At 43.7% G+C, this 27,301-nt stretch overlaps 1 protein-coding gene across 4 annotated transcripts; it reads left to right on the plus strand.

Annotated features, from left to right (window-relative positions):
* Positions 1-349: 349 nt before the first annotated feature.
* On the plus strand, positions 350-26,921 carry LOC121586388 (dyslexia-associated protein KIAA0319-like protein). 4 transcript variants are annotated; one of them, XM_041903024.2, is made up of 22 exons: positions 350-1,575; positions 5,732-5,909; positions 8,361-8,489; positions 14,789-15,162; positions 15,444-15,678; positions 15,946-16,044; positions 16,303-16,400; positions 16,603-16,696; positions 17,028-17,120; positions 17,440-17,572; positions 18,038-18,266; positions 19,989-20,112; positions 20,535-20,667; positions 20,996-21,144; positions 21,629-21,780; positions 22,657-22,795; positions 23,111-23,270; positions 23,669-23,820; positions 24,225-24,347; positions 24,556-24,646; positions 24,802-24,896; positions 24,994-26,921. In XM_041903024.2, exons 3-22 carry the CDS (start codon positions 8,381-8,383, stop codon positions 25,188-25,190), a joined length of 2,979 nt encoding a protein of 992 aa, XP_041758958.2. In that variant the 5' UTR covers positions 350-1,575; positions 5,732-5,909; positions 8,361-8,380; the 3' UTR covers positions 25,191-26,921. The 4 variants fall into 4 exon arrangements, with proteins under 4 accessions (XP_041758958.2, XP_041758962.2, XP_041758961.2 ...); XM_041903028.2 differs by having other exon boundaries at positions 350-1,562; XM_041903027.2 differs by having other exon boundaries at positions 356-442.
* The last annotated feature ends 380 nt before the right edge of the window (positions 26,922-27,301 follow it).

Consider the following 27,301-nt stretch of genomic DNA (forward strand, 5'->3'; position numbering starts at 1 on the left):
TCGATTATCTATGGTGCAATATTTATGTTCAATATGAAAAAATGATTGGATTGAAAATGATTGGCCACACTTTAAGGGCCACAAAATGAGCAGCAATGCTCCTCGGGGTGTAAACTCTGGATTTGGAAACCAGAAGTGCTCCTTGGATTTAAGATGATTGGCCACAATAACTAATGTTCTATCATTTTCGCCCTAATTATTCAGTGACAAATTATACAGGACGGGACTCTTATTCTAAAGGATTTAATATATATATATATATATATATATATATATATATATATATATATGTATATATATATATATGTGACCCGGAAGTACTCAGTTATTCTTGCCTGCTTCACATTGGTGTAAGTAAGCGCTGACCCAAATAGTGAACAGCGAGCAACTACGACCTATCCTAGCTCAAGCATAGGAACCGAAACATTTCATACGACGACTGGTGAATTTTTGCATTTATTCTCCCATTTCGACTGCCATACGATAAAACAGTGGCGTGACACGTCTTGCGCACGATAAACTGCATGCTTTCGATCAGTGAGTAGGCTAATGATGCCAGGTTCTAAAGCCATACCATGATATACTGCTGGTGCCTGGACGGGGTGATCCAGGATTATACCGAGATAATGGCATTGTTACACCTGTCATGCTGAATATCAATAGCATATGTATCAGTATGATTATAATGGTAGAATGTCGTCTGTATTCAGCCATAGATCATTGTCAGAGTGGCCACTGCGCAACCTTGGCTACTACTAATGTCGACTGTGAGGCAGGTTTTTAGAGATGAGTAACGTTAGCTTGCGTAGCCTATGGCGATGTTCAGCGTGTAAAACAAAATTGGCCAACTTTCTTATGGGCCATAATTCTAGGCTTATTCGTGATTATTATACATTGTGTTTCATTTGCAGGGTTTGACATGGAAATGTATATTAAACATCTCAATGTGTTGTCATTTCAAACGAGGTAGTGCCAAAGACTGGGGGGCATTCTGTCATCCGAGAAAGTGCTCCTCTGAACTGTCTGTCTACAGCAGCCAACATAGGATTTACGAGTGTGTTTTTGATTAGCCTTGTTGAGAGAAGGGAAGGAGGAAGACTAAAAAGCCAGTGAAACTTTGCCAGCCCGGATCTAAAGTTTACCAACGCAGACATCCTTGTTAGCTTTTTTTCTCATGGGAACTTGCGTCGAAAAAGTCGGTGACATAGGTGGAATCCCAGTGACCGCGTCACATGGCAGAGCAAGCGCACCTCTGCAGGCACCACGTCACGACTGGTCTCGAGTCACTGCGCTGGCAAAATGCAAATGACAATTGTTTAGAATAACTGACAGCCAAGTATTTTTTAACTGCGGCTTTTTGTATTATATGAAAGGGATCTGGAACGAAGTCATTTGGACTTCTAAAGTCAGAAACAACTTCTAAAAGCCAGGCTTTTTTGACAGCTGTCATCGCAGTCGGTTTCATTATCAGGATACAGCCGTTGGTAAGACTGAGGCAGATGGAAGTGTGGCATGATCTGCTTGCTGGAATGCGGATCCGAGAAATGACCTATATCATGCAGGTTTGTTTGTCATGTAAGTGGGTTGATATTAAATGATTTTGTAGCTCAGCAGTTGCCACATACTCTCACTTAGATAATCAGTCAGTAAATGCTGTGAGAGAGCCTATGCCCCATGCCATGCGAATGCTCTCTACTCCAACCTGACCTAAATGTTCACTTGCTGATATATTTTTTTTTTCCTGGACTTCCTGTATGAACTTGCTGAGGAATTGTGAAGAGAAAAATAGTAGCCTTCTGCTATTCTCCTTGGGTTAGATTTTCAGCATGTGGCAAGCATTCCGCCTTTTATAATTCTATAGGAGTATAATAGATATACACTGAGTATACAAAACATTAAGAACTCTTTCCATGACTGACCAGGTGAATCCAGGTGAAAGCTATGATCCCTTATTGATGTCACTTGTTAAATCCACTTCAATCAGTGTAGATGAAGGGGAGGAGACAGGTTAAAGAAGGATTGCTAAGCCGTGAGACAATTGAGACATGGATTGTGTATGTGTGCCATTCAGAGGGTGAATGTGCAAGACAAAATATTTAAGTGCCTTTGAACGGGGTATGGTAGTGGGTGCCAGGTGCACCATTTTGTGTCAACAACTGCAACGCTGCTGGGTTTTTCACGCTCAACAGTTTACCGTGTGTATCAAGAATGGTCCACCACCCAAAGGACATCCAGTGAGAGGGGGCTCATGGGTAGGTGTCACTAAGACCCGGAAGAGGTGACATTAATTGGAGAGTGAGAAGGAGGGGTTGTCCAGACGTTTCAACCTCTTGCTTTGACCACCAGATTACATAAAGTGAAGAAAAAAAACAGTTATCAGCTGAACATAACAGTATGTCAGTGGAAGGGGGAACAGTAGCAGGTGACCCAACTGTGGTTTGTGACTGCTATGTAGCCAATTCAAATTCCGGTACCGATTTTTTTTTCCCGGAAATTCTGTTACCATTTTAAGTTTTAATCACTTAATTCATAAACAAAATTGATATCAGTAAAAACACAACTAATTGATAGGTATACCTTTACTTGTTACTTCTGTGAACTTTCATTTTCCTCTCTCATGAGGTCGAGAAATATGAAAATATCTTGAAGATATGTGCAGTTTTGGTAACGGAACTTCAAGGCACGAGTTTCGCCATCAGCTGGAAGACGGTGTCCCTTTTTGGTCAGTGTCAGTGGAGGAAAGGGAGAGCTGAGGGCTGTTGAGAGGCGGACCCTCAGTATGCTGCTCTCTCCCTCCGCTGAGACTGACCATCAGATGCAGGCACCATCAGCCCAGTAAAATAAAAATATAAAGCAAACTATTTAAATGTATGCTCACTCAGCTGTGCTTCACAAGTAATACAACAACGGATCTATTACTGGTGTGATCATATAGCCTATCTCAGAAAGGGATCTTGACTCCGAAAAGGTTGGTGACCACTGTTCTAGAGTTTTCCCTGTTAACACTATCTTCCCTTAACTGTGGCAATTGTGATCGAATCAATGCAATATAAGGCACTTTCAATGCAACATACCGAAACAAAACAAACTATGCAAGAGATTTTGTTATAGGCAGAACGCATCGCAGTAAGATTCTATTGCATTGACATGCACTACTCAGTCCGTACTCTACACATACCTGTGCGGCATAAACAATCAGAGTTGCAGTAGGTCTATATGCAAATAGACCATTGCCATATATGGATCTGTGCCATATACATTGAACTGGACTTTGTTTACAGCATGAGCGGTTGAGAGTAGATGCGCTTGTTTTAAGATCAAAGCGAGAGCTCCATGTAGCCATGTGTGTACATTTTGTTCTTGTCCTTTGCTAGTTAGTTAGTTATTAGCCAGTTATAGATCATTTGTAGTCAGCAATAGGGAAGTGATTGCTTCCTACAAGAGCACAAAACGTGTACATTTTTAGACATCTTTGAAAAGCTAGTCAGGTAAAGAGAGTATTTTTGTCTTAAAGGGGCAGTGTTGTATTTTGAGACAGGCTTGAATAAGCTAAGTAGACAATAGAGGGTTGCATAATTTGTCTGATTTTCGGTAATAATGGTATGGGAATAATAATACATTTTATTTTGTACAGTGGTTTCATGCATCAAACACAACATTTTCAGTCACCTCCTTGTCTGAAGGACAAGTGGATAAATAGGTTAATGTCAAGCCCTGCATGTTTGTTTTCAAAAGTCTTATGGATTGTAGGCCTACTTTGAACGCCACACATTGGCTGCTACTGTAGATTGAATGATATAACTATTTTCATGTTAAAATGTTATGGGATGCATTTTCCCCATTGTTTTTTATGGTAGGCCACTGGTAGGCCTACATTATGATCAAATAGCCACAGTAGCCTACATGGCCGATGTTAAAACTGTAACTTAAAGCGGGTACAGCCTCAGTGTTCACAGTAAACGCGCGCTGGAAGTTGCACAGACTTTTCACACCGATCAACAGACCTGAAAATTGCTCAGTGCCCAAAAAAATGTGAGGGAACATTGGTTGGCAGGGGTCTGTACTTCAACCTTATTGTGTTTTGATAAATGTCTAATACCTTTTTAAAAGTGGCAATCAGCAGTTGAAAAAATAACAACACATTTTCACCGCCCCTGTTTCTGTATTAAGTTGAGGGATTGGGCTGGAGCAATGTAACCCCTCTCAAATTCATAGACAGACATAGGGCTGCAAGGACTCACTGTCAATTATATCCAAATTATAGTTTTATCCATGTTTTGAGGCTATACAGTGTTTGTTTTACATTTACTTTGTTTACTAACATTGGACATACTGTATCTACCTCAAATACCTCGTACCCCTTGACTTTTTCCACATTTTGTTACGTTACAGCCTTATTCTAAAATGGATTAAAGAAAAACATTTCCTCAGCAATCTAAACACAATACCTCATAATGACAAAGCCAATACAGGTTTTTATAAATTTTTGCAAATGTATTAAAAATAAAAACAGAAATACCATATTTACATAAGTATTCAGACCCTTTGCTATGAGACTCGAAATTGAGCTCAGGTGCATCCTGTTTCCATTGCTCATCCTTGAGATGTTTCTACAACTTGATTGGACTCCACCTGTGGTAAATTCAATTGATTGGACATGATTTGGAAAGGCTCACACCTGTCTATATAAGGTCCCACAGTTGACAGTGCATGTCAGAGCAAAAACCAAGCCGTGAGGTTGAAGGATTGTGTTGAGGCACAGATCTGGGGAAGGGTACTAAAAAATGTCTGCAGCATTGAAGGTCCCCAAGAACCAACACTCTTCCTAGAGCTGGCCGCCCAGCCAAACTGAGCAATCAGGGGAGAAGGGCCTTGGTCAGGGAGGTGACCAAGAACCTGATGGTCACTCAGACAGAGCTCCAGAGTTCCTCTATGGAGATGGGAGAACCTTCCAGAAGGACAACCATCTCTGCAGCACTCCACCAATCAGCCCTATATGGTAGAGTGGCCGGATGAAGCCACTCCTCAGTAAAAGGCACATGACAGCCCGCTTGGAGTTTGCCAAAAGGCACCTAAAGGACTGAGAACATGAGAAACAAGATTCTCTGGTCTGATGAAACCAAGATTGAACTCTTTGGCCTGAATGCCAAGCGTCACGTCTGGAGGAAACCTGGCACCATCCCTGCGGTGAAGCATGGTGGTGGCAGCATCATGCTGTGTGGATGTTTTTCAGCAGCAGGGACTGGGAGACTAGTCAGGATCGAGGGAAAGATGAACGGAGCTAAGTACAGAGAAATCCTTGATGGAAACCTGCTCCAGAGCGCTCAGGACCTCAGACTGGGGCGAAGGTTCACCTTCCAACAGGACAACGACCCTAAGCACACAGCCAAGACAATGCAGGAGTGGCTTCGGGACAAGTCTTTGAATGTCCTTGAGTGGCCGAGCCAGAGCTCGGACTTGTGGCTTAACTACATTCCATCAGCACCTCACCCTTTACAATAAACAATGTTCAGAAGAAGAGTGCATGGAAGTGAAAGCTTAGGTCAGTGGGTGGAGAGACAACACCGACGACACCTGTCACGCAAATATTTAACAATGCTCATTAGTCTCTCAAACAGAATTTCTGTAAAAACCAATGCCTGTTACAAGTGCTTATAGAACAGCCACTTGTTACTACATTATAAAACATCTCCAGGGAAACCTATTTCTTCCCCCTCTCTTCCTCCCTCAGGTTGCTCTCTAGTCTGCCAGGGCAGTAGAGGGTCAGGGGGAGTGTCATGTTGAAGCTGCTCTTCCACATAGTGCTGGTGTTGACCTGTCTTCACCCTTCACCTCACCTCCCTCCCCACATAACCTAACTCCAGCTGCTCTCAGTCTCCACCCTCTTTCACCACTTGGCCAGGAGAAAGGTAAATATCGATCCCCAGGACCACCCATACACAAAAATATATATATACAGTCATGGCCAAAATTGTTGGCACCCCTGAAATTTTTCCAGAAAATGAAGTATTTCTCACAGAAAAGTATTGAAATTACACATGTTTTGCTATGCACATGTTTATTTCCTTTGTGTGTATTGGAATAACACAAAAAAAAACAGGAAAAAAGCAAATTTGACATAATTTCACACAAAACTAAAAAAATGGGCCGGACAAAGTTATTGGCACCCTTTCAAAATTGTGGATAAATAAGTTTGTTCCAAGCATGTGATGCTCCTTTAAACTCACCTGGGGCAAGTAACAGGTGTGGGCAATCTAAAAATCACACCTGAAAGCAGATAAAAAGGAGAGAAGTTGACTCAGTCTTTGCATTGTGTTTCTGTGTGCCACACTAAGCATGGAGAACAGAAAGAGGAAAAGAGAACTGTCTGAGGACTTGAGAACCAAAATTGTGGAAAAATATCAACAATCTCAAGGTTACAAGTCCATCTCCAGAGATCTAGATGTTCCTTTGTCCACAGTGCGCAACATGATCAAGAAGTTTGCAACCCATGGCACTGTAGCTAATCTCCCTGGACGTGGACGGAAGAGAAAAAATTGATGAAAGGTTGCAACGCAGGATAGTCCGGATGGTGGATAAGCAGCCCCAAACAAGTTCCAAAGAAATTCAAGCTGTCCTGCAGGCTCAGGGTGCATCAGTGTCAGCGCGAACTATACGTCGAAATTTGAATGAAATGAAACGCTATGGCAGGAGACCCAGGAGGACCCCACTGCTGACACAGAGACATAAAAAAGCAAGACTACAGTTTGCCAAAATGTACATGAGTAAGCCAAATTCCTTCTGGGAGAACGTCTTATGGACAGATGAGACCAAGATAGAGCTTTTTGGTAAAGCACATCGTTCTACTGTTTACCGAAAATGTAATGAAGCCTTCAAAGAAAAGAACACAGTACCTACAGTCAAATATGGTGGAGGTTCAAAGATGTTTTGGGGTTGTTTTGCTGCCTCTGGCACTGGGTGCCTTGACTGTGTGCAAGGCATCATGAAATCTGAGGATTACCAAAGGATTTTGGGTCGCAATGTAGGGCCCAGTGTCAGAAAGCTGGGTTTGCGTCCCGAGATCATGGGTCTTCCAGCAGGACAATGACCCCAAACATACTTCAAAAAGCACCCAGAAATGGATGGCAACAAAGCGCTGGAGAGTTCTGAAGTGGCCAGCAATGAGTCCAGATCTTAATCCCATTGAACACCTGTGGAGAGATCTTAAAATTGCTGTTGGGAAAAGGCACCCATCCAATATGAGAGACCTGGAGCAGTTTGCAAAAGAAGAGTGGTCCAAAATTCCGGGTGAGAGGTGTAAGAAGCTTATTGATGGTTATAGAAGCGACTGATTTCAGTTATTTTTTCCAAAGGGTGTGCAACTAAATATTAAGTTAAGGGTGCCAATCATTTTGTCCGGCCCATTTTTTGAGTTTTGTGTGAAATTATGTCAAATTTGCTTTTTTCCTGTTTTTTTTGTGTTATTCCAATACACACAAAGGAAATAAACATGTGCATAGCAAAACATGTGTAATTTCAATACTTTTCTGTGAGAAATACTTCATTTTCTGGAAAAATTTCAGGGGTGCCAACAATTTTGGCCATGACTGTATATGTACGCATGACTGTAAGTCGCTTTGGATAAAAGCGTCTGCTAAATGGCATATTAATAATATATGTACTGTAAAAGATTGTGACCTTAACGCAAGCAATTGCATTTGATCACCTGTCTGACTCTTTTTCCTGAAATGATACAATGTGTACAATCGCCTTAGCTGGGATTTACATTAGAGGTTGCCCTATTGCCTGGGGTAAGTGAACTGAACATTCACGCAAGTTGAACCTGCTCTGAGGTTGCCTCATTGGGCAGGTGATTGTTTTTTTAAAGAAGTGAAAACCACCAAACCTCAAAGAATTCCAGTAGCCTAAAACTGATCTTTCTTCTTCCTCCACATTGTTTAAGTGAAAGACAGACAATTTATAGCAGTCAGAGCCTGCTCTGAGATTTTGTTTACTGAAAACAACCAAAATACAAAGACTTTCTGTACTGATCTTTCTGATTCCTCCCCTATGTTTAGGTGAAAGGCAGGCAGTATATGGCACTTCTGCGTGGAAATAGCTCATTTACATTTTCGGGCAACCAAAAATACTCCTGACTTGCCCGATGGGCAACTGCCTTTCAGACTTTAAACGTCAATACCTGCTGAGTGCCTGGTTCGTGCCAGTGTTGAATTACATCAAGGTGGTGTAATGTTGTAGCCTGGAAATCCAGACTGAAGCATGCTACGCTTCACTATTGTTTCACTATTGAGCGGAATTTGGTCTGGATTTCCAGGCTAGTAATGTTGTACAATCCTGACAACTGTTTCTGTTCTGTCCAGGTTGTTGGTCCTCGTGGAAAATGTCCTATGCATATCAGAACCTGTTTAGCTGGAGTCGACCTCGATTGACACAGCCATATCTCCTCTTCCTATCACTGGGCTTCTTTTGCTGCTTAGTTGCTCCCACAGGTAAAATGCACCAATACATTTCTCTGGAATTATTCATGGTGTCATGATTGTCCAGGATGTAAGAATGAATGAGATCTATTCATTGATTTGATTATTATATTATTGTACTTACCATACACTTGATCGAATCTAAGACATTGCAACATGAATACCATTGTCAAACAATAGATGAATGCCTTTACTAAATCGGTTGTGTCTTAAGGCGTCTGCATGCTTCCCAGCCGAAACAGTTAGGTAGAGTTTGTGCATACATTATACAACAGTTTGTAACGTTTTTGTTCATTTTGGACTTCGGTGAGGGTTTTTTTTCGGCGGTTTGGGCACACAACATATTTTGGGGAGGCTAGCCGAAGTTCAGAGCTGAAGTCTACGCCCCTTCGTTGTTGATTGGTCAACAGTAGGGATTCTTCAATAAAGTCTTTGTTGTCATTGAACAAGAGACGATTCTCTGTCATGCAAATTTGTTCATTTAAAAATACTTAGTTAAATGTAAAATTGCGGGACTAACATGCTGACTAGACCGGGCACGTACGTGCGCCCGCCATCTCGCACATGTTGATTTTGTCCATCTACACCAGACGCGATCAGGACAGGAAGGTTGAAATATAAAAATACAAAAACTCTGAACCAACTATATTAATTTGAGGACAGGTCGAAAAGCATGGAACATTCATGGCTATTGCAAAAGTATTCACCCCCCTTGGCATTTTTCCTATTTTGTTGCCTTACAACCTGGAATTAAAATTGATTTTTTGGGGGGTTTGTATCATTTGATTTACACAACATGCCTACCACTTTGAAGATGCAAAATATTTTTTCTTGTGAAACAAACAAGAAATAAGACCAAAAAAAAGAACTTGAGCGTGCATAACTATTCACCCCCCACAAAGTCAATACTTTGTAGAGCCACCTTTTGCAGCAATTACAGCTGCAAGTCTCTTGGGGTATGTCTCTATAAGCTTGGCACATCTAGCCACTGGGATTTTTGCCCATTCTTCAAGTTAAAACTGCTCCAGCTCCTTCAAGTTGGATGGGTTCCGCTGGTGTACAGCAATCTTTAAGTCATACCACAGATTCTCAATTGGATTGACGTCTGGGCTTTGACTAGGCCAATCGAAGACATTGAAATGTTTCCCCTTAAACCACTTGAGTGTTGCTTTAGCAGTATGCTTAGGATCATTGTCCTGCTGGAAGGTGAACCTCCGTCCCAGTCTGAAATCTCTGGAAGACTGAAACAGGTTTCCCTCAGGAATTTCCCTGTATTTAGTGCCATCCATCATTCCTTCAATTCTGACCAGTTTCCCAGTCCCTGCTGATGAAAAACATCCCCACAGCATGATGCTGCCACCACCATGCTTCAATGTGGGGAAGGTGTTCTCGGGGTGATGAGAGGTGTTGGGTTTGCGCCAGACATAGCATTTTCCTTGATGGCCCAAAATCTCAATTTTAGTCTCATCTGACCAGAGTACCTTCTTCCATATGTTTAGGGAGTCTCCCACATGCCTTTTGGCGAACACCAAACATGTTTGCTTATTTTTTTCTTTAAGCAATGGCTTTTTTCTGGCCACTCTTCCGTAAAGCCCAGCTCTGTGGAGTGTACGGTTTAAAGTGGTCCTATGGACAGATACTCCAGTCTCTGCTGTGGAGCTTTGCAGCTCCTTCAGGGTTATCTTTGGTCTCTTTGTTGCCTCTCTGATTAATGCCCTCCTTGCCTGGTCCGTGAGTTTTGGTGGGCGGCCCTCTCTTTGCAGGTTTGTTGTGGTGCCATATTCTTTCCATTTTTTAATTAATGGATTTAATGGTGCTCCGTGGGATGTTCAAAGTTTTGGATATTTTTTTATAACCCAACCCTGATCTGTACTTCTCCACAACTTTGTCCCTGACCTGTTTGGAGAGCTCCTTGGTCTTCATTGTGCTGCTTGCTTGGTGGTGCCCCTTGCTTAGTGGTGTTGCAGACTCTGGGGCCTTTACATTTACATTTACGTCATTTAGCAGACGCTCTTATCCAGAGCGACTTACAAATTGGCACATCTAGCCACTGGGATTCAGAACAGGTGTATATATATACAGTGGGGAGAACAAGTATTTGATACACTGCCGATTTTGCAGGTTTTCCTACTTACAAAGCATGTAGAGGTCTGTAATTTTTTATCATAGGTACACTTCAACTGTGAGAGACGGAATCTAAAACAAAAATCCAGAAAATCACATTGTATGATTTTTAAGTAATTCATTTGCATTTTATTGCATGACATAAGTATTTGATACATCAGAAAAGCAGAACTTAATATTTGGTACAGAAACCTTTGTTTGCAATTACAGAGATCATACGTTTCCTGTAGGTCTTGACCAGGTTTGCACACACTGCAGCAGGGATTTTGGCCCACTCCTCCATACAGACCTTCTCCAGATCCTTCAGGTTTCGGGGCTGTCGCTGGGCAATACGGAATTTCAGCTCCCTCCAAAGAATTTCTATTGGGTTCAGGTCTGGAGACTGGCTAGGCCACTCCAGGACCTTGAGATGCTTCTTACGGAGCCACTCCTTAGTTGCCCTGGCTGTGTGTTTCGAGTCGTTGTCATGCTTGAAGACCCAGCCACGACCCATCTTCAATGCTCTTACTGAGGGAAGGAGGTTAATGGCCAAGATCTCGCGATACATGGCCCCATCCATCCTCCCCTCAATACGGCGCAGTCGTCCTGTCCTCTTTGCAGAAAAGCATCCCCAAAGAATGATGTTTCCACCTCCATGATTCACGGTTGGGATGGTGTTCTTGGGGTTGTACTCATCCTTCTTCTTCCTCCAAACACGGCGAGTGTTTAGACCAAAAAGCTATATTTTTGTCTCATCAGACCACATGACCTTCTCCCATTCCTCCTCTGGATCATCCAGATGGTCATTGGCAAACTTCAGACGGGCCTGGACATGCGCTGGCTTGAGCAGGGGGACTTTGTGTGCGCTGCAGGATTTTAATCCATGACGGCGTAGTGTGTTACTAATGGTTTTCTTTGAGACTGTGGTCCCAGCTCTCTTCAGGTCATTGACCAGGTCCTGCCGTGTAGTTCTGGGCTGATCCCTCACCTTCCTCATGATCATTGATGCCCCACAAGGTGAGATCTGGCACGGAGCCCCAGACCGAGGGTGATTGACCGTCATCTTGAACTTCTTCCATTTTCTAATAATTGCGCCAACAGTTGTTGCCTTCTCACCAAGCTGCTTGCCTATTGTCCTGTAGCCCATCCCAGCCTTGTGCAGGTCTACAATTTTATCCCTGATGTCCTTACACAGCTCTCTGGTCTTGGCCATTGTGGAGAGGTTGGAGTCTGTTTGATTGAGTGTGTGGACAGGTGTCTTTTATACAGGTAACGAGTTCAAACAGGTGCAGTTAATAGAGGTAATGAGTGGAGAACAGGAGGGCTTCTTAAAGAAGAACTAACAGGTCTGTGAGAGCCGGAATTCTTACTGGTTGGTAGGTGATCAAATACTTATGTCATGCAATAAAATGCAAATTAATTACTTAAAAATCATACAATGTGATTTTCTGGATTTTTGTTTTAGATTCCATCTCTCACAGTTGAAGTGTACCTATGATAAAAATTACAGACCTCTACATGCTTTGTAAGTAGGAAAACCTGCAAAATCGGCAGTGTATCAAATACTTGTTCTCCCCACTGTATATACTGAGATCATGTGACAGATCATGTGACACTTAGATTGCACACAGGTGGACTTTATTTAACTAATTATGTGACTTCTGAAGGTAATTGGTTGCACCAGATCTTATTTAGGGGCTTCATAGCAAAGGGGGTGAATACATATGCACGTACCACTTTTCCGTTATTTATTTGTTATAATTTTTTGAAACAAGTAATTTTTTTGTCATTTCACTTCAGCAATTTGGACTATTTTGTGTATGTCCATTACATGAAATCCAAATAAAAATCCATTTAAATTACAGGTTGTAATGCAACAAAATAGGAAAAACGCGAATGGGGATGAATACTTTTGCAAGGCACTGTAGCTAGCTTGCTGTTGCTAGCTAATTTGTCCTGGGATATAAATATTGTTTTTTAAAATCTGAAATGCACAAGGTCCTCTACTCTGACAATTAATCCACAGATAAAAGGGTACATTTAGTTAGTTTCTAGTAATCTCTCCATGTATGTACATTTATTTTTGCAACACTCGCGCACGTGACGTGAGCGGTGTGGTCAGCATGTAAGATCTCCTCAGCAAAAATTAATGACAGATTTATTGAGTTATCTTAAATTACTTCTGACTATTTTGAGAAATGTATACTTGGACAAACAGTACTATTGTGCTTTTTTCTAGTTTCTCAAGCGAAGTTCTTTTAAGGGAGTATGCGAGCACACTGGTTCGGTTCGCCTAGCCGATTTCGGCTAGACACCAGCCGAACTGAAGCATGCTGTGTGTTTATCGGGTTGTTAGTAATTGTTATACTGCCTGTTGTTCTGAGGTGTGTATGCATATTTTGGTGGTGGCTCCACTCCGAATGGCTGTTTCTACAGTGTGGGTGAGTGATGCCACAAGGCCTGGTGAGTTACAATGTAGGCCGGACAATGGGGCCTCTGTGAGTCAGTGTCGATTGGGTAGGGGGGGGAATGACTAAACAGAGGCAAAAGGGTCCAAGCAGTGTTACAGGAAGTTGAAGTTACACCCACATCCCATAATATTCAGCTCAGGAGCGTCTATAGCTAAGGCAACAATAGCCATGGGAATAGGTGCGCTGTCACAGAGTGTCTGAGTTGGTGATGGTTGGCGCCATGTCTTGTCTAGAGACACATCACATTTATTTATAAAGGCCTTTTTACATCAGCAGATGTCACAAAGTGCTTATACAGAAACCCAGCAATGCAGATGTACATTAGAAGCACGGTGGCTAGGAAAAACTCCCTAGAAAGGCAGGAACCTAGGAAGAAACCTAGAGAGGAAGCTCTCTCTCTCTCTCTCTCTCTCTCTCTCTCTCTCTCTCTCTCTCTCTCTCTGCTGACCTGTTGCACCCTCTACAACCACTGACTATTATTTAACCCTGCTGGTCATCTATGAACGATCTGGCCTTAATGGCCATGTACTCTTATAATCGCCACCCCTCAGAGAGAGAGAGAGAGGGGATTCTCACATGGATAGGCAGACCATTCCATAAATATTTAGCTCTATAGGACAAAGCCCTGCCTCCAGCTGTCTTTTGACTGTAGTGTAGGTATGTATGGTATTTGTAGGTTATCTGTAAAACCTTGAAATCAGCCCTAGCCTTAACAGGAAGCCTGTGTAGAGAGGCTAGCACTGGAGTAATGTGATCAAATGTTTTGTTCTAGTCAAGATTCTAACAGCCGTATTTAGCACTAATTGAAGTTTCTTTATTTAGAGCATTACAGTAGTCTAATCTAGAAGTGACAAAAGCATGGATGAGGTTTTCTGCCTCATTTTTGGACTAAACGTTTCTGATTTTTGCAATGTTACGAAGATGGAAAAAAGCTGCCCTTGAAATATTGTTGATATGTTCGTCAAAACAGAGATCAGGGTCCAGAGTAACTTTGAGGTCCGTCACAGTTTTATTTGAGACGACTGTACAACCATCAAGATTAGTTGTCAGATCAAACAGCAGATCTCTTCGTTTCTTGGGACCTAGAACTAGCATATCTGTTTTGACTGAGTTTAAAAGTAAAACGTTTGCCACCATCCACTTCCTTATGTCTGAAACACAGGCTTCCAGGGTAGGCAATTTTGGGACTTCACCATGTTTCTTCTAAATGTACAGCTGTGTGTCATCGTAGCAGTGAAAGTTGACATTGTGACCTTGGTGATAATGTTACTTTTGACCTTGGTGATAATGTAGCCTAATCACTGTCTTTTGTCAAGGAAAGGCCTCGTTTCCCTTTACCGCTGTGACTTGGTTGAACAATTGAGCTTCATGCATGTCTGGAGTGTTACTGTATGTTAAGAGATTGCATTTGCGAGGTACATATGGCTATAGAAAGATGACATAGTAGGCTAAAGCTTGTTACAAGTTGAAAATGGTATTATCAATAAAGCAACATCCATGACCTAAGTCAGTGGGGCGTAAAACCAGTGTCAGCTGCTTTTCTCATCTACCTAGCACATTAGTGATTGCTCTCAGACTGCACGCACCTGGCTTCCCGGAGCTAAGAAATAAGGAACTAAAACCAACACACTCAGGGGCCCATTTATCCACCGAAATTACCCATCCTTGGCCCAGATGGCAAAGTCTGATCACATCCTCTTTATACACACTCTATAACAACTCTCTTTCCCTCTCCAGGTGTATCTGCCGAGATCTGCAGGGTGACGGGGGGAGTGTTGGGGATCCACTGGAGCAGCGTGGTCGGTTTAGGCTGGCGCCCCCTGGCCGTGGGGAGGGGTGGCGGCAGCTGCTGGGAGTCCTGCTGCCAAGAGCCAGCCTGCAGCGCCGTCTGGAGCCTGGGGGGGCGCTGTGTGCTGCTGAACTGCTCAAACAGAGGAGTCTGTCAAGTCACGTCTCTCCCCCAGCCCCACATCGAGTCCCTGGGGCTCCTGCAGCTGCTTTCAAAGGGCACCACCACAGCTCGGACGAGAAGGCTCAGGCAGGCACCAACAGGAAAGGGAAGTGAGGCCGTAATCCAGAAATATGGGTCGGACCACCAACATTCTAGCACTGTGAGTCAACGGCATGTTACTGTTCTGTAGTTGAGTCATTAATGCCTGTTTACCTCCATTCTTCCTTCCAGGATCACTGGGACGGAGTAGATGAAAGCAAATACTAAATACCCTCATATAAAGTTATACATGCATGACAACCTAACTTATGTGTTATTGTATATTATGCAATCTCTTAACTGCAGTGGTTACTTTGTGAAGGATATTGAAGACTGTACAATGTAGCCAATGTCTTTAGTAATCTTCCCATTCTCATCTGAAGTTCATCCATATCTTGGCAGGGGGTTTCCAAGGATGCAGAGCATCCAGCTCCAACAGTTGGCATCACCAGCGGAGTAGCTCTCCCTCAAACATCTGATAAGAATCACAGCCAGTTAACCAATGGAGGAGGAGAAGCTCCATCACCCTCACAACAGAACTCTACATCAGAGGACACCATAGACACAGCATCTTCCAACAGCAGCTCTGTGCTTCCCACTACTGATCCTACAATCGCTACATCACCAACCCAGGCTGGTAAGGCAGTGGACACAAAACTCTGACTTAGTATCCCTCAAAACCCACCCTCAACAACTTTTTGGTTAATAACATACTAATAACAAAATTGATGTGTTGAGGTATGTATTCATGGCAGGAAAAGCATGTAGCTCTAAACATCTACTCCCGTTCATAAACTGGCACCCACTGCAGATTTATATCTACTGTTGGCACTTTGAATTAACTGCTGTTTCAGTGCTCCGCCCTCCATTTTAGTCCATGTAACTCCTGTGGTTTTCATGACAGTCCGGGAGTTGGTGGTGTCGGCAGGCGAGAGCGTGGAGGTCACACTGCCGCGCAACGAGGTGGAACTCAATGCCTTTGTGGTGCCAGCGCCCCAGCCAGGTATCGCTACTCAACCTACCTGTATTATTACTTTGTTTTACTGTATCATACACCTGTATCATACACACCCACTGTAGTCCACATCTCACCCTAATACTATATAAGCTTATCTGTTTAAGTTGGCATGACAACGACAAAGGAGTGAGCTAATGCAGAAAACAGCCTGGTACTAAGGATAGCTTTGTATCCATACATGTCATTACTCATGGCTTACATCCTCGGCTTTGAGTCACCTCTCTCTTTTCCACTTCTCGAAAGGGACCAACTATGCATTTGACTGGCTCTTGAGAACTCATCCCAAAGACTACAGTGGAGAGATGGAGGGGAAGCACAGCAAGACGCTCAAACTCAGCAAGGTACAGCTACTTGAATTAGTTCAACCATTACCTCTCTCTCATAACTCTTTCTCTATTTCTCTCTCTGTTCAAACCCAGGCCTCTTAATTGAGATTGAATTTATGACTAGAGACATTTATACAGTACTGTAATACTATGAGAAACAATTCCTATAGTATTCACTATAATTCAACCTCTCTCTGGCTCTTGTTCCTATGTTCAGCTGACAGTGGGGCTGTATGAGTTTGAGGTGACGGTGACGGTGGACGGTGACGGAGCACACGGAGAGGGCTATGTCAACGTAACAGTCAAACCAGGTGGGGGTTAAACTAACATGACTCGTATTGACTGTGTTTGATATACTCTTTGGTAGGAACATGTGTAAACTGTAACATATTAAAGGGCACCTCCCCTGACTCTCCCATTAATGGGCTTATACAGAAATGTTGACGATGACTCATACCTGGGTCGTGTTCATTAGAACCAAATGGAAGATAACAGACTGAAACAGGGATGGATTACCTGGAGTTGTCCAATAAGAAATGCTCATTTTTGTTTCCCATTGCAAAACGTTTTGCTACGTGTTCTCTAATGAACACGACCCAGCTGTACCGTTCAGCCAATTAGCTAACCTCTTCCACTTCACAGAGCCGCGGGTAAACAAGCTGCCTGTCGCTGTGGTTTCCCCAATGTTCCAGGAGATATCCTTGCCAACCAGCTCCACGGTGATCGATGGCAGCCGTGAGTAGTTGTTTCCTGACAACTAGACAGAATAGCTCTACTACCGTACATTTAAATTATAGCTTGATAATTTTAGGTCAAGAACCGGTATTTTCCCTAGAATGCTAGATGTTTATCTTCAGTTTGGTGCAAAGGCCCTCCAAACAACACCCTGGGCAGTTTTTACTTAATCAGCTTACATAAAACAATGGAAGACAACCTTTGTAGTCAGGGTTGAGACGGGGGCGAAAGTATAGGCACAGTGTCCTATACATCTAACCAGTTATTTTCCTCTTCTTCCTATCCTGTCTTCCTCCTCTCCCTGTGTGCGGCCCCTCAGAGAGCACAGATGATGACAAGGTGGTTGCGTGGCACTGGGAGGAGGTGAAGGGCCCACTAAGGGAGGAGAAGGTCTCGGCAGACACTCAAATCCTCACCCTCACTGGCCTGGTCCCAGGGAACTACACCTTCAGGTACTTTTACCGTGTCTTCTCAATGGGCATGTGGCACTTTATAGTTTCTCTACATATTGCATACACTTTCATTACCTAGTACCTACGGTTTTGTACACCTACAGGCACTGTTTGTTACCTTGTCTTCTCCATGGGCCTGCACCATCTTGTATTTTCTCTACATATTGCTTTATATACCTTGAGGTACCTCTTTCTTGTTTTTTCTATGGGAATGCTCTATCTTGTATTCCCCTTGTATTCTCCTTTCATCTCTTACTTCTTACTGGCCCTACCTGCAAGATACTCAGATTTGCATCTCAGATTTGCCTAGCAGAATACCAAGCAGTTAGGGGTTGGTTTAGAATTAAGCATAAGTGTTAATTTAAAACTTTCCTCCCCCATCCTTCAATATTACACCTCAGACAAATGAGTTGGTATGTTTGAGTTTGTCGTTTCTTCATTTGTCCCCCATTTTGTCCCCTTTAGTCTGACGGTTACTGACTCGGACGGGGCCCAAAGCGCCACCCAGGCCATGCTGTCGGTCAACAAGGCCATGGACTACCGGCCGGTGGCCAACGCCGGGCCCAACCAGGTCATCACGCTACCGCGCAATGCAGTCACGCTGCATGGCAACCAGAGCGCGGACGACCACGAGCCGCTGGCCTACGAGTGGTCGCTCAGCCCAGAGAGCAAAGGCAAGGTGGTGGAGATGCAGGTGAGAGAGGAGCACCAGGGCCGGCTTCAGTTTGTTAGGGACCATGCACAGGTCTTACCTAGCAATCAAGGGGATTCTTTTTTTTTTTTTTTTTTATTTTAAATACACTGCTCAAAAAAATAAAGGGAACACTAAAATAACATCCTAGATCTGAATGAATGAAATAATCTTATTAAATACTTTTTTCTTTACATAGTTGAATGTGCTGACAACAAAATCACACAAAAATTATCAATGGAAATCAAATTTATCAACCCATGGAGGTCTGGATTTGGAGTCACCCTCAAAATTAAAGTGGAAAACCACACTACAGGCTGATCCAACTTTGATGTAATGTCCTTAAAACAAGTCAAAATGAGGCTCAGTAGTGTGTGTGGCCTCCACGTGCCTGTATGACCTCCCTACAACGCCTGGGCATGCTCCTGGACAGTCTGTGGTGCAACGTGGCGTTGGTGGATGGAGCGAGACATGATGTCCCAGATGTGCTCAATTGGATTCCGGTCTGGGGAACGGGCGGGCCAGTCCATAGCATCAATGCCTTCCTCTTGCAGGAACTGCTGACACACTCCAGCCACATGAGGTCTAGCATTGTCTTGCATTAGGGAGGAACCCAGGGCCAACCGCACCAGCATATGGTCTCACAAGGGGTCTGAGGATCTCATCTCGGTACCTAATGGCAGTCAGGCTACCTCTGGTGAGCACATGGAGGGCTGTGCGGCCCCCCAAAGAAATGCCACCCCACACCATGACTGACCCACCGCCAAACCGGTCATGCTGGAGGATGTTGCAGGCAGCAGAACGTTCTCCACGGCGTCTCCAGACTCTGTCACGTCTGTCACATGTGCTCAGTGTGAACCTGCTTTCATCTGTGAAGAGCACAGGGCGCCAGTGGCGAATTTGCCAATCTTGGTGTTCTCTGGCAAATGCCAAACGTCCTGCACGGTGTTGGGCTGTAAGCACAACCCCCACCTGTGGACGTCGGGCTCTCATACCACCCTCATGGAGTCTGTTTCTGACCGTTTGAGCAGACACATGCACATTTGTGGCTTGCTGGAGGTCATTTTGCAGGGCTCTGGCAGTGCTCCTCCTGCTCCTCCTTGCACAAAGGCGGAGGTAGCAGTCCTACGGCCTCCTCCACGACTCCTGATGTACTGGCCTGTCTCCTGTTAGCGCCTCCATGCTCTGGACACTACGCTGACAGACACAGCAATCCTTCTTGCCACAGCTCGCATTGATGTGCCATCCTGGATGAGCTGCACTACCTGAGCCACTTGTGTGGGTTGTAGACTCCGTCTCATGCTACCACTAGAGTGAAAGCACCGCCAGCATTCAAAAGTGACCAAAACATCAGCCAGGAAGCATAGGAACTGAGAAGTGGTCTGTGGTCAACACCTGTAAAACCAGTCCTTTATTGGGAGTGTCTTGCTAATTGCCTATAATTTCCACCTGTTGTCTATTCCATTTGCACAACAGCATGTGACATTTATTGTCAATCAGTGTTGCTTCCTAAGTGGACAGTTTGATTTCACAGAAGTGTGATTGACTTGGAGTTACATTGTGTTGTTTAAGTGTTCCCTTTATTTTTTTGAGAATTGTACATTTTCCCCATGATAGCCTTATTGTGGCAATTTTTGTTTGAAGGTGGAAATACTTTGTTTCGGCACCAACAAAAAAAGGGAAATTCTTCTCTTCCATCTTGACAGTATTCTCTTCGTCCTATAGGGCGTTCGGACTCCCGCTCTGCAGCTATCTGCCATGCAGGAAGGAGACTACACCTTCCAGCTCACTGTCACAGACACAGCCGGACAGCAGGACACAGCACAGGTCACTGTTATCGTCCAGCCAGGTAAACCAGCAGCACATAGATAATGTGTATCTATGGCTAATGTCAACACCACTGCTATTGTGTCACTTCGATGAATGTATGTTGGCTTAACCTTGTTGAGACTTACATTGGGAATAGCATAAAGAGAAATGTATGGACAATTCTGTTACCTCCCTTGTGTGATCTTGTAATTGCGTGAATATCATGCCTGATTTACATGAAATAAGCCACACATATTTTCTCTAATTCTTGCTATCATGCTATTATATAACATATCTGAATGGATGTTGGTTTAACCTTGATGAAACATACATTGAGAATAAAGACAGACAAAACTAGCATAGTTCTGTACATGAAAATACAGTTATATACGGATATTGTCCTCGTAGCATGTCACCAAAGTCTATGTTCTCCTAAGCCTGCATGTGTTCCATCCTCCTCAGAGAACAATAAGCCCCCAGTAGCAGACACCGGCCCAGAGAAGGAGCTGACCCTGCCTGTGGACCGCACCACTCTAGACGGCAGCAAGAGCACGGACGACCAGAATATCTCCACCTACCACTGGAAACAGAGCAAGTCAGTATTCACACACGTATGCACAGACAGACAGACACAACATGCACATAGACGACACGCACACACACACACACATACGCACCGACTCCCAAATTCACACACAGTACCCTTTGGCAAATTACACACTCCTTATTCTCTGTGCATGAGAGTGACACTTAGTTCAACTACCAGAAGCAATATGGTGAGTGGAGATGACACTTTGGAGCACTCTTCTCTTCCATCTCTCATGTTATATGGCACAGTTCAGTGCTATGTGCTGACTGCTGATAGTGGAACTGCTGTTTCTCCACCTTTCTGATTCTGTGATGGTCTGTCTGTCTCCTCTCAGGGGTCCGGACGGAGTGAAGATCGAGAACGCCGATGGCGCCATTGCCACGGTGACGGGGCTGCAAGTAGGCGAGTACGAGTTCAGTCTGACTGTGACGGACGAGAGGAAACTGGCGAGCACTGACACGGTCACGGTCATCGTCCGACAGGGTAACTGTCCTGTGTGTGTGTTTTTTGTTTAAATTCTCTTTCCTGATTTCGTAAGAGTAGGTTTTTCCTTAGCCTCTCATTTATTTCTGGGTGCTGAGATGAGTTTTTACCTGACAAACACAGTTATTGTTTGAGTTTGCAAGAAAGGCATTTCACTGTACTTGTGCATGTGGCATTAAAAACGTGAAACTTGATTAATATAGAATTGCTTATAAAGAAATGTATCAGAGACAGAACTCTTTTAAGCTTTCAAAAACAGGCTAGACGATGTAATGGTCTCACACAAGACGCACTCAACTATTTAGGCAACTGTCAACTGAAGTCAAGCCGAGCTGAATGTCAATACTCTTTGAAGGATAACTAAAGCATAACTCACACACCTATATTATTACCAGGTGCATGGAGAGAAACCGCATACTGAGTATTTCAGAATACTCTTTGGCACTGCAATGTCCTTAAATATGTCTTGTCTTCTCTCGACCAGAGTTAGACCAACCCCCAGTAGCCCATGTCCAGTCCAGCCCGGCCATCTCTCTGCCCCTGCGGACTGCAACCCTGGATGGCTCCCACTCCACAGACGACAAGGGCGGAGTCGGCTACTTGTGGACCCGTGACGACAGTAGTCCTGCAGCAGGGGTGAGAGACAGAGTCCACTCCATGGTACTATAACGGATAACAGAAATATTTACAGAAAATATTATGAAGTATTAGGGGAGCTGTGGCAGACAAATACAATGTACCTATTGTAAGTAAACAGAAAAATACAATATAGTATACATTTCCCTCTTGTTGTTGTATTAGGTAAAAGCGTTCTTATTTTACATTTACATCATTTAGCAGACGCTCTTATCCAGAGCGACTTACAAATTGGTGCATTCAACTTATGATAGCCAGTGGGACAACCACCTTTTTTAAATTTATTTTTATTTTTATGGGGGGTGGGGGAAGAAGGATTACTTTATACTATTCCAGGTATTCTTTAAAGAGGTAGTGTTTCAAGTGTCTCCGGAAGGTGGTCAGTGACTCCGCTGTCCTGGTATCGTGGGGGAGCTTGTTCCACCATTGGGGTGCCAGAGCAGCGAATAGGTTTGACTGGGCTGAGCGGGAACTGTGCTTCCGTAGAGGTAGGGGAGCTAGCAGGCCAGAGGTGGATGAACGTAGTGCCCTCGTTTGGGTGTAGGGTCTGATCAGAGCCTTAATTACGCTCTTGCATTTCTCATGATAAATATTCTGCTTAATAATATTTGCATACAATGACCTACTACTGGAAATATTTGGAATAAGAATGTGTTCTGGTCAGATTCCAGTTTTTCCACTTTTCTTTTTGCAGTAGTGTAGGCCATTGCATGCAGCTCGAAAATACAACGTTCTGCTATTATAACATAATTCAATGTCTTATTCAGACTTTGAATTTAAGAAATGTGTCATCAGCATAAGACAAAATATCATTGTAGTTGATCAAATACAAATAAAATGCATCTTGTATGAAGAATTGTGTTGTCTGTCCCTCAGGATGTACTGAACAACTCTGACCACCAGGCGGTGCTGTTTCTCACTAACCTGGTGGAGGGAAAGTACAGCTTCACTTTGACTGTGACAGACAGCAAGGGCCAGAGCAGCTCAGACAGAGGGACTGTAGAGGTCAAACCAGGTCAGTGGGCTCCTTATGGACTACATACACACAAACACAAATGCCCAGTGCAAAATCAACCCCTAGACACTTGGTCTGAAAGAATCAAATGGATGTGGCTATACCTACAGCTAGCTTTTTAGTACACTAGGGTTCTTTTCCATCATATTCCTAATACCCAATCCATTCAGATCTATGGGAAGTAGGAGCAATAATCTATGAATAACACACACAAACACACACACACACAGCAGAAATGGCACCTACACACACTATCATTATCCCAATGTCTTCTTCTCTCACTCACTCTGTCCTCCTCCCTCTCTTTCCTGTCAGACGTTTGGCAGCGTGACCTGGTGGAGCTGGTGCTGGAGGTGTCTGTGTCCCAGGTGTCCCACCGCCAGAGAGACATGCTGCTCAGACAGGTGGGCGTGCTGCTGGGCGTGCTGGACAGTGACATCATCGTACGGGAAGTCAGCGCCTTCAACGATCACAGGTCAGCTCCTTACCACTATATCTTCAATTCAACTCACTCAACTTTATTGCCACAATAAATTACTATATTGCAATGTAAGTGCAAGAACACTGGAATACACTCTTTCTCTGACATACATTCTTTCTTCTACACATTTTAGCATGCGTTGTTTTGGCCCATCTGACTCGGATTAAATCCATCGATAACAATATTTGGGGTTATATGAACAATGTGTAATAAAAAATGTAACCACACTTACAGGGTGTGGACATGAGAGATTATTTGTTACAAAACTAAGAGGCAATGGTTATAATTACTAATAATTAGTCATAATTAGGCTGGTTGAGTGAATCTATTAATTTGTCCTCAGCCTGAGCGAATCTATTAATTCCTTCCCATCTCCATTCCTCTCCTCCTAGTACTCGTCTGGTGTTCTTGGTGTCTGGGGGTCCGGGTCGCCCCCCTCTGTCGGGTCACAGTGTAGCTCTGGGGCTACGCAACAAACTACGCAAACTACGCAAACAGAAGAACGACTTCCTCATCTTCAAGGCACAGCGGGTGGACACAGTCAGTGAGTATCCAGACATGAGAGAAAAATGACATGGATGGAGAAATGTATTAGGACTAATGAATTGGAAGTTCATTTCCATGAAAAGCACTTATTGAGAGTTTGCTGTGAAATTAAACATGTTCTATGAATTAAATTATTATTTGATATTGTTTTTACATTTGTGATATTTAAAGTATGGGCAATTTAGTTTATTTTGACTTACCCTTACCTCTTTTCTAACTTACAACTTCAAGTTTGGCTTAATATATTTGTTTTATTGTTCTCCAGTCTAGATAGACTAGTCTTAAAAGACAGTTAGGATAGGTTTGTCGTCTTTGACCAAGAAGATGTCAAGAAGACTCTAGAAAACCTGTGGCCTAACTGAATTAAAAGTTCATGTCTCTAACGTATCTCTCCCCCTGCAGTATGCCAGCTGAACTGCTCCAGTCATGGGGATTGCGACTCATTCACGCGGACCTGTGTCTGCCACCCATTCTGGATGGAGAATTTCATCAAAGCACAGCTGTGGGACCAAGAGAGCAACTGTGGTGAGGAGCAGAGTGGACACTCATGAAATTGAAGATTATGACATTATACATTAGGATACTGTGAAGACTCATGTGACTGCATGAATTTACTTCTGAGTATGACACACAGTACAGAACGTTGTAATGGAAATATCAAGTGCGGAAAGTGCTGAATTCAAGCGTTCTCATTCTGACAACCTGCGACTTATATTGACCCTCTCTCTTTCAGAATGGAGTGTTCTGTATGTGACCATAGCATCCTTCATGATTGTGGTTGCCATCGCGACAGTTGTTTGGGGTATGGTGTGTTGTTGCCGCAGGTAAGAATGCCACTAACATTGAGATTTACATTTTTATATTAATATTATGTTGCTTCATTTACATTGCATAGCGTACTACTCTGTTTAAATACATGCTTGTTGTCCATCCAGTAATGTGTAATAAGCACACTGACAGGAATGTGTGTCTTGAACAGGCGTAAGGGTAAAGTGCGCCACAAGAGCAAAAGCCGCTACAAGATGCTTGATGGTGAAGAGCAGGACAGCCTGGAGCTACACCCACCCCGAGCTGGTAACACACACACACACACACATTACCTACTCTCTGTCCCTTATTATCTTAGAATATGTCGAGCACCGCAAATTCCTTTCCCTTTCTCCCCCACCAGGCCGAATGAAGCCAGCCCCCGCCCCCTCCTCCTCCGCCCTCATGCGCTCTGACTCTGACTTGGACAGTGACGACGGCCAGGGAGGGGTCCCATGGGCAGACAGGGAACGAGGACACCTCCTCCGACCTCAGAACGGAACCCTGAGAAACGGCCAGGGCCCCACCAGGAGCAAAAAGCAAAGAGAGGAGCTGCCATAGCAACAGAGGGTGGTGGAACACCCCTCCCCACCCCTAAACCCTCACCACCCACTCTCTTTTGCTCTTCTCCACCACACAAACCATACACCTCTCCACCCATAGGACACTCAAGACATATGGGTCCTGAAGAATGAGAGAGAAACCTGTTGGGCACAGGGTCAAGCCTCCCACCCACACACCCCCATATTGAAACTTCCCTGCGCCCACACTGAGCCAAGATGAAGGAAATTAGGTTTAACCTTTGAGAAGGACAGACCATGTAATGGAAAAATGGGGGGGGGAGTTGATAGGGGAATGAATGGTCAGAATGTCAAGTTGAGCGCTGTTCACCACTGAGACACTGAGAATGTACCCCCCCCCCCAGGAGACTGCAATTGAAGACTAGACTGATCGATCCTGTTCCCTTCAGACAGTAACTTTACTCCACTCCAATGTCATGTGTATCACATGGAAACTGAGCCTGTCACACACACACACACACACACACAGAGAAGCTCTCTGAGACGCATACTTCTTCCCAGGTTGCTTGACACAACACACTTCCAATTCCAAGTACTGTTAGGCAAAACCCAATGCTGGCCAACTCTACTCTGACATAGGTTACAATATGATTGACAAGTGACTTGTCTAGATGAAAACCAATCACGATATCTGTGCATGAGAGCACAGTTGCGGTATGTATTAATGTTTGAATGGTGGTTAGGTCTGCATGAGTTATCCATGTTGTGTGTGCCCAAATGTGTCTAAAAATCTGAATATGCGCGCTTTTGGTCATTGTGCCAAAACGTCAGAAAAGCGTTGTGTGTTTGACACTTAACCAGCATTGAGAGTCAAAACTGCTACTGTTGCTGTCAGCCATGTTGGTCAGAGTCAGAGGATCCTGGGAAATGCTGTTTTTTGAGAGCCATGCCTCATACTGTATGAACTCACTGGATGACACACTGGACTACACAACGTTGACGCCCCCACCCCTATGACTGTGTCCCTGGGAGATGATGATGAAGACACCAATGACACATGGGGAAGAAAGGGGTAATGCTTCCTACTCACTCACCTCAGACACTAACGACTGTTAGAACCTGGAAGACCACTTAATGTCTGTTTTAAGTTTTATTTTGCCTAATCATTTTGATTGTGATGCACTTTGTTTTTCACGCTCACCGTGGCACTGTCTGTCTGCATCTCTACTGCTCTCACAGGCTGCTAACTGAACAAGTGTTGATCCACACATATTGAATTTATTCAGTTCAGCCGTAGATACAGAGTGGGACTCTCCATTGCCCAACATGTACCTCCTCCAAACTTGAGTGGTGTTGTCACTTTGCATGTAGATTACTGTGAACCTGACCCTTCAGTCTGACTTTAGAGTTACTTTTTTGGTTTAGAGTTACTTTTTTGGTTGTTGAATGTTTAAGATGAAAGCCCCCGATCTAATCGGAGGAACGCTCTGTGAAATAAGCAATCATTTTTTCCAAAACCTTTCTCAGTGCAAAGTCATCTCATGCTATTCCTCCATTGCACTAGTCGAGCACATTTTATGAAAGATTGGCAGCGTGCATTCTGGGATATGGAGTCCTCTGTGAAGGCAGACAGGGAGCAGCCACAAAATGAAGGGATTCTGTGTTCATTTAATTGTTAAATAACAATCCTTTTAGTGAAGGATTCACCTCACTATGTGACCAGACCTTATGAAACTGGATTATCTGTAAATTAAAATCAAATATGTTTTAATTTGTCCACCTTTTATTGTCAAGACTCCCAAAGTCTTTTAGACTTTGGCTAATCTAAAACATCTGCAAATGTCTAAAAAAAAATCCTGTTTATTCCAGTCACAACAAGTCTTTAGCTCTCTAACCCAGGAGAGACCAACTGTGACCCTTTGAGAAAACACAGCAATGACATACACTACTACACATCTATCTATTCTATTGCCACTTACAGATTTCACATTCTCTTTTATGGCTGACCATTACTGACCATTACTGACTGTGTTTCCCCTTTGTGCTTCATAAAACTCATTGATGAGATGTAGCCATCTCAGATGATGTTGGCCGCCTGTGGTCTCATTAATGTCATTCCGCCTGCTTTACTTTGATCTCTCCATAGACTAG

This window comes from Coregonus clupeaformis, chromosome 17, assembly GCF_020615455.1.
Source record: "Coregonus clupeaformis isolate EN_2021a chromosome 17, ASM2061545v1, whole genome shotgun sequence".
Taxonomy (NCBI): domain Eukaryota; kingdom Metazoa; phylum Chordata; class Actinopteri; order Salmoniformes; family Salmonidae; genus Coregonus; species Coregonus clupeaformis.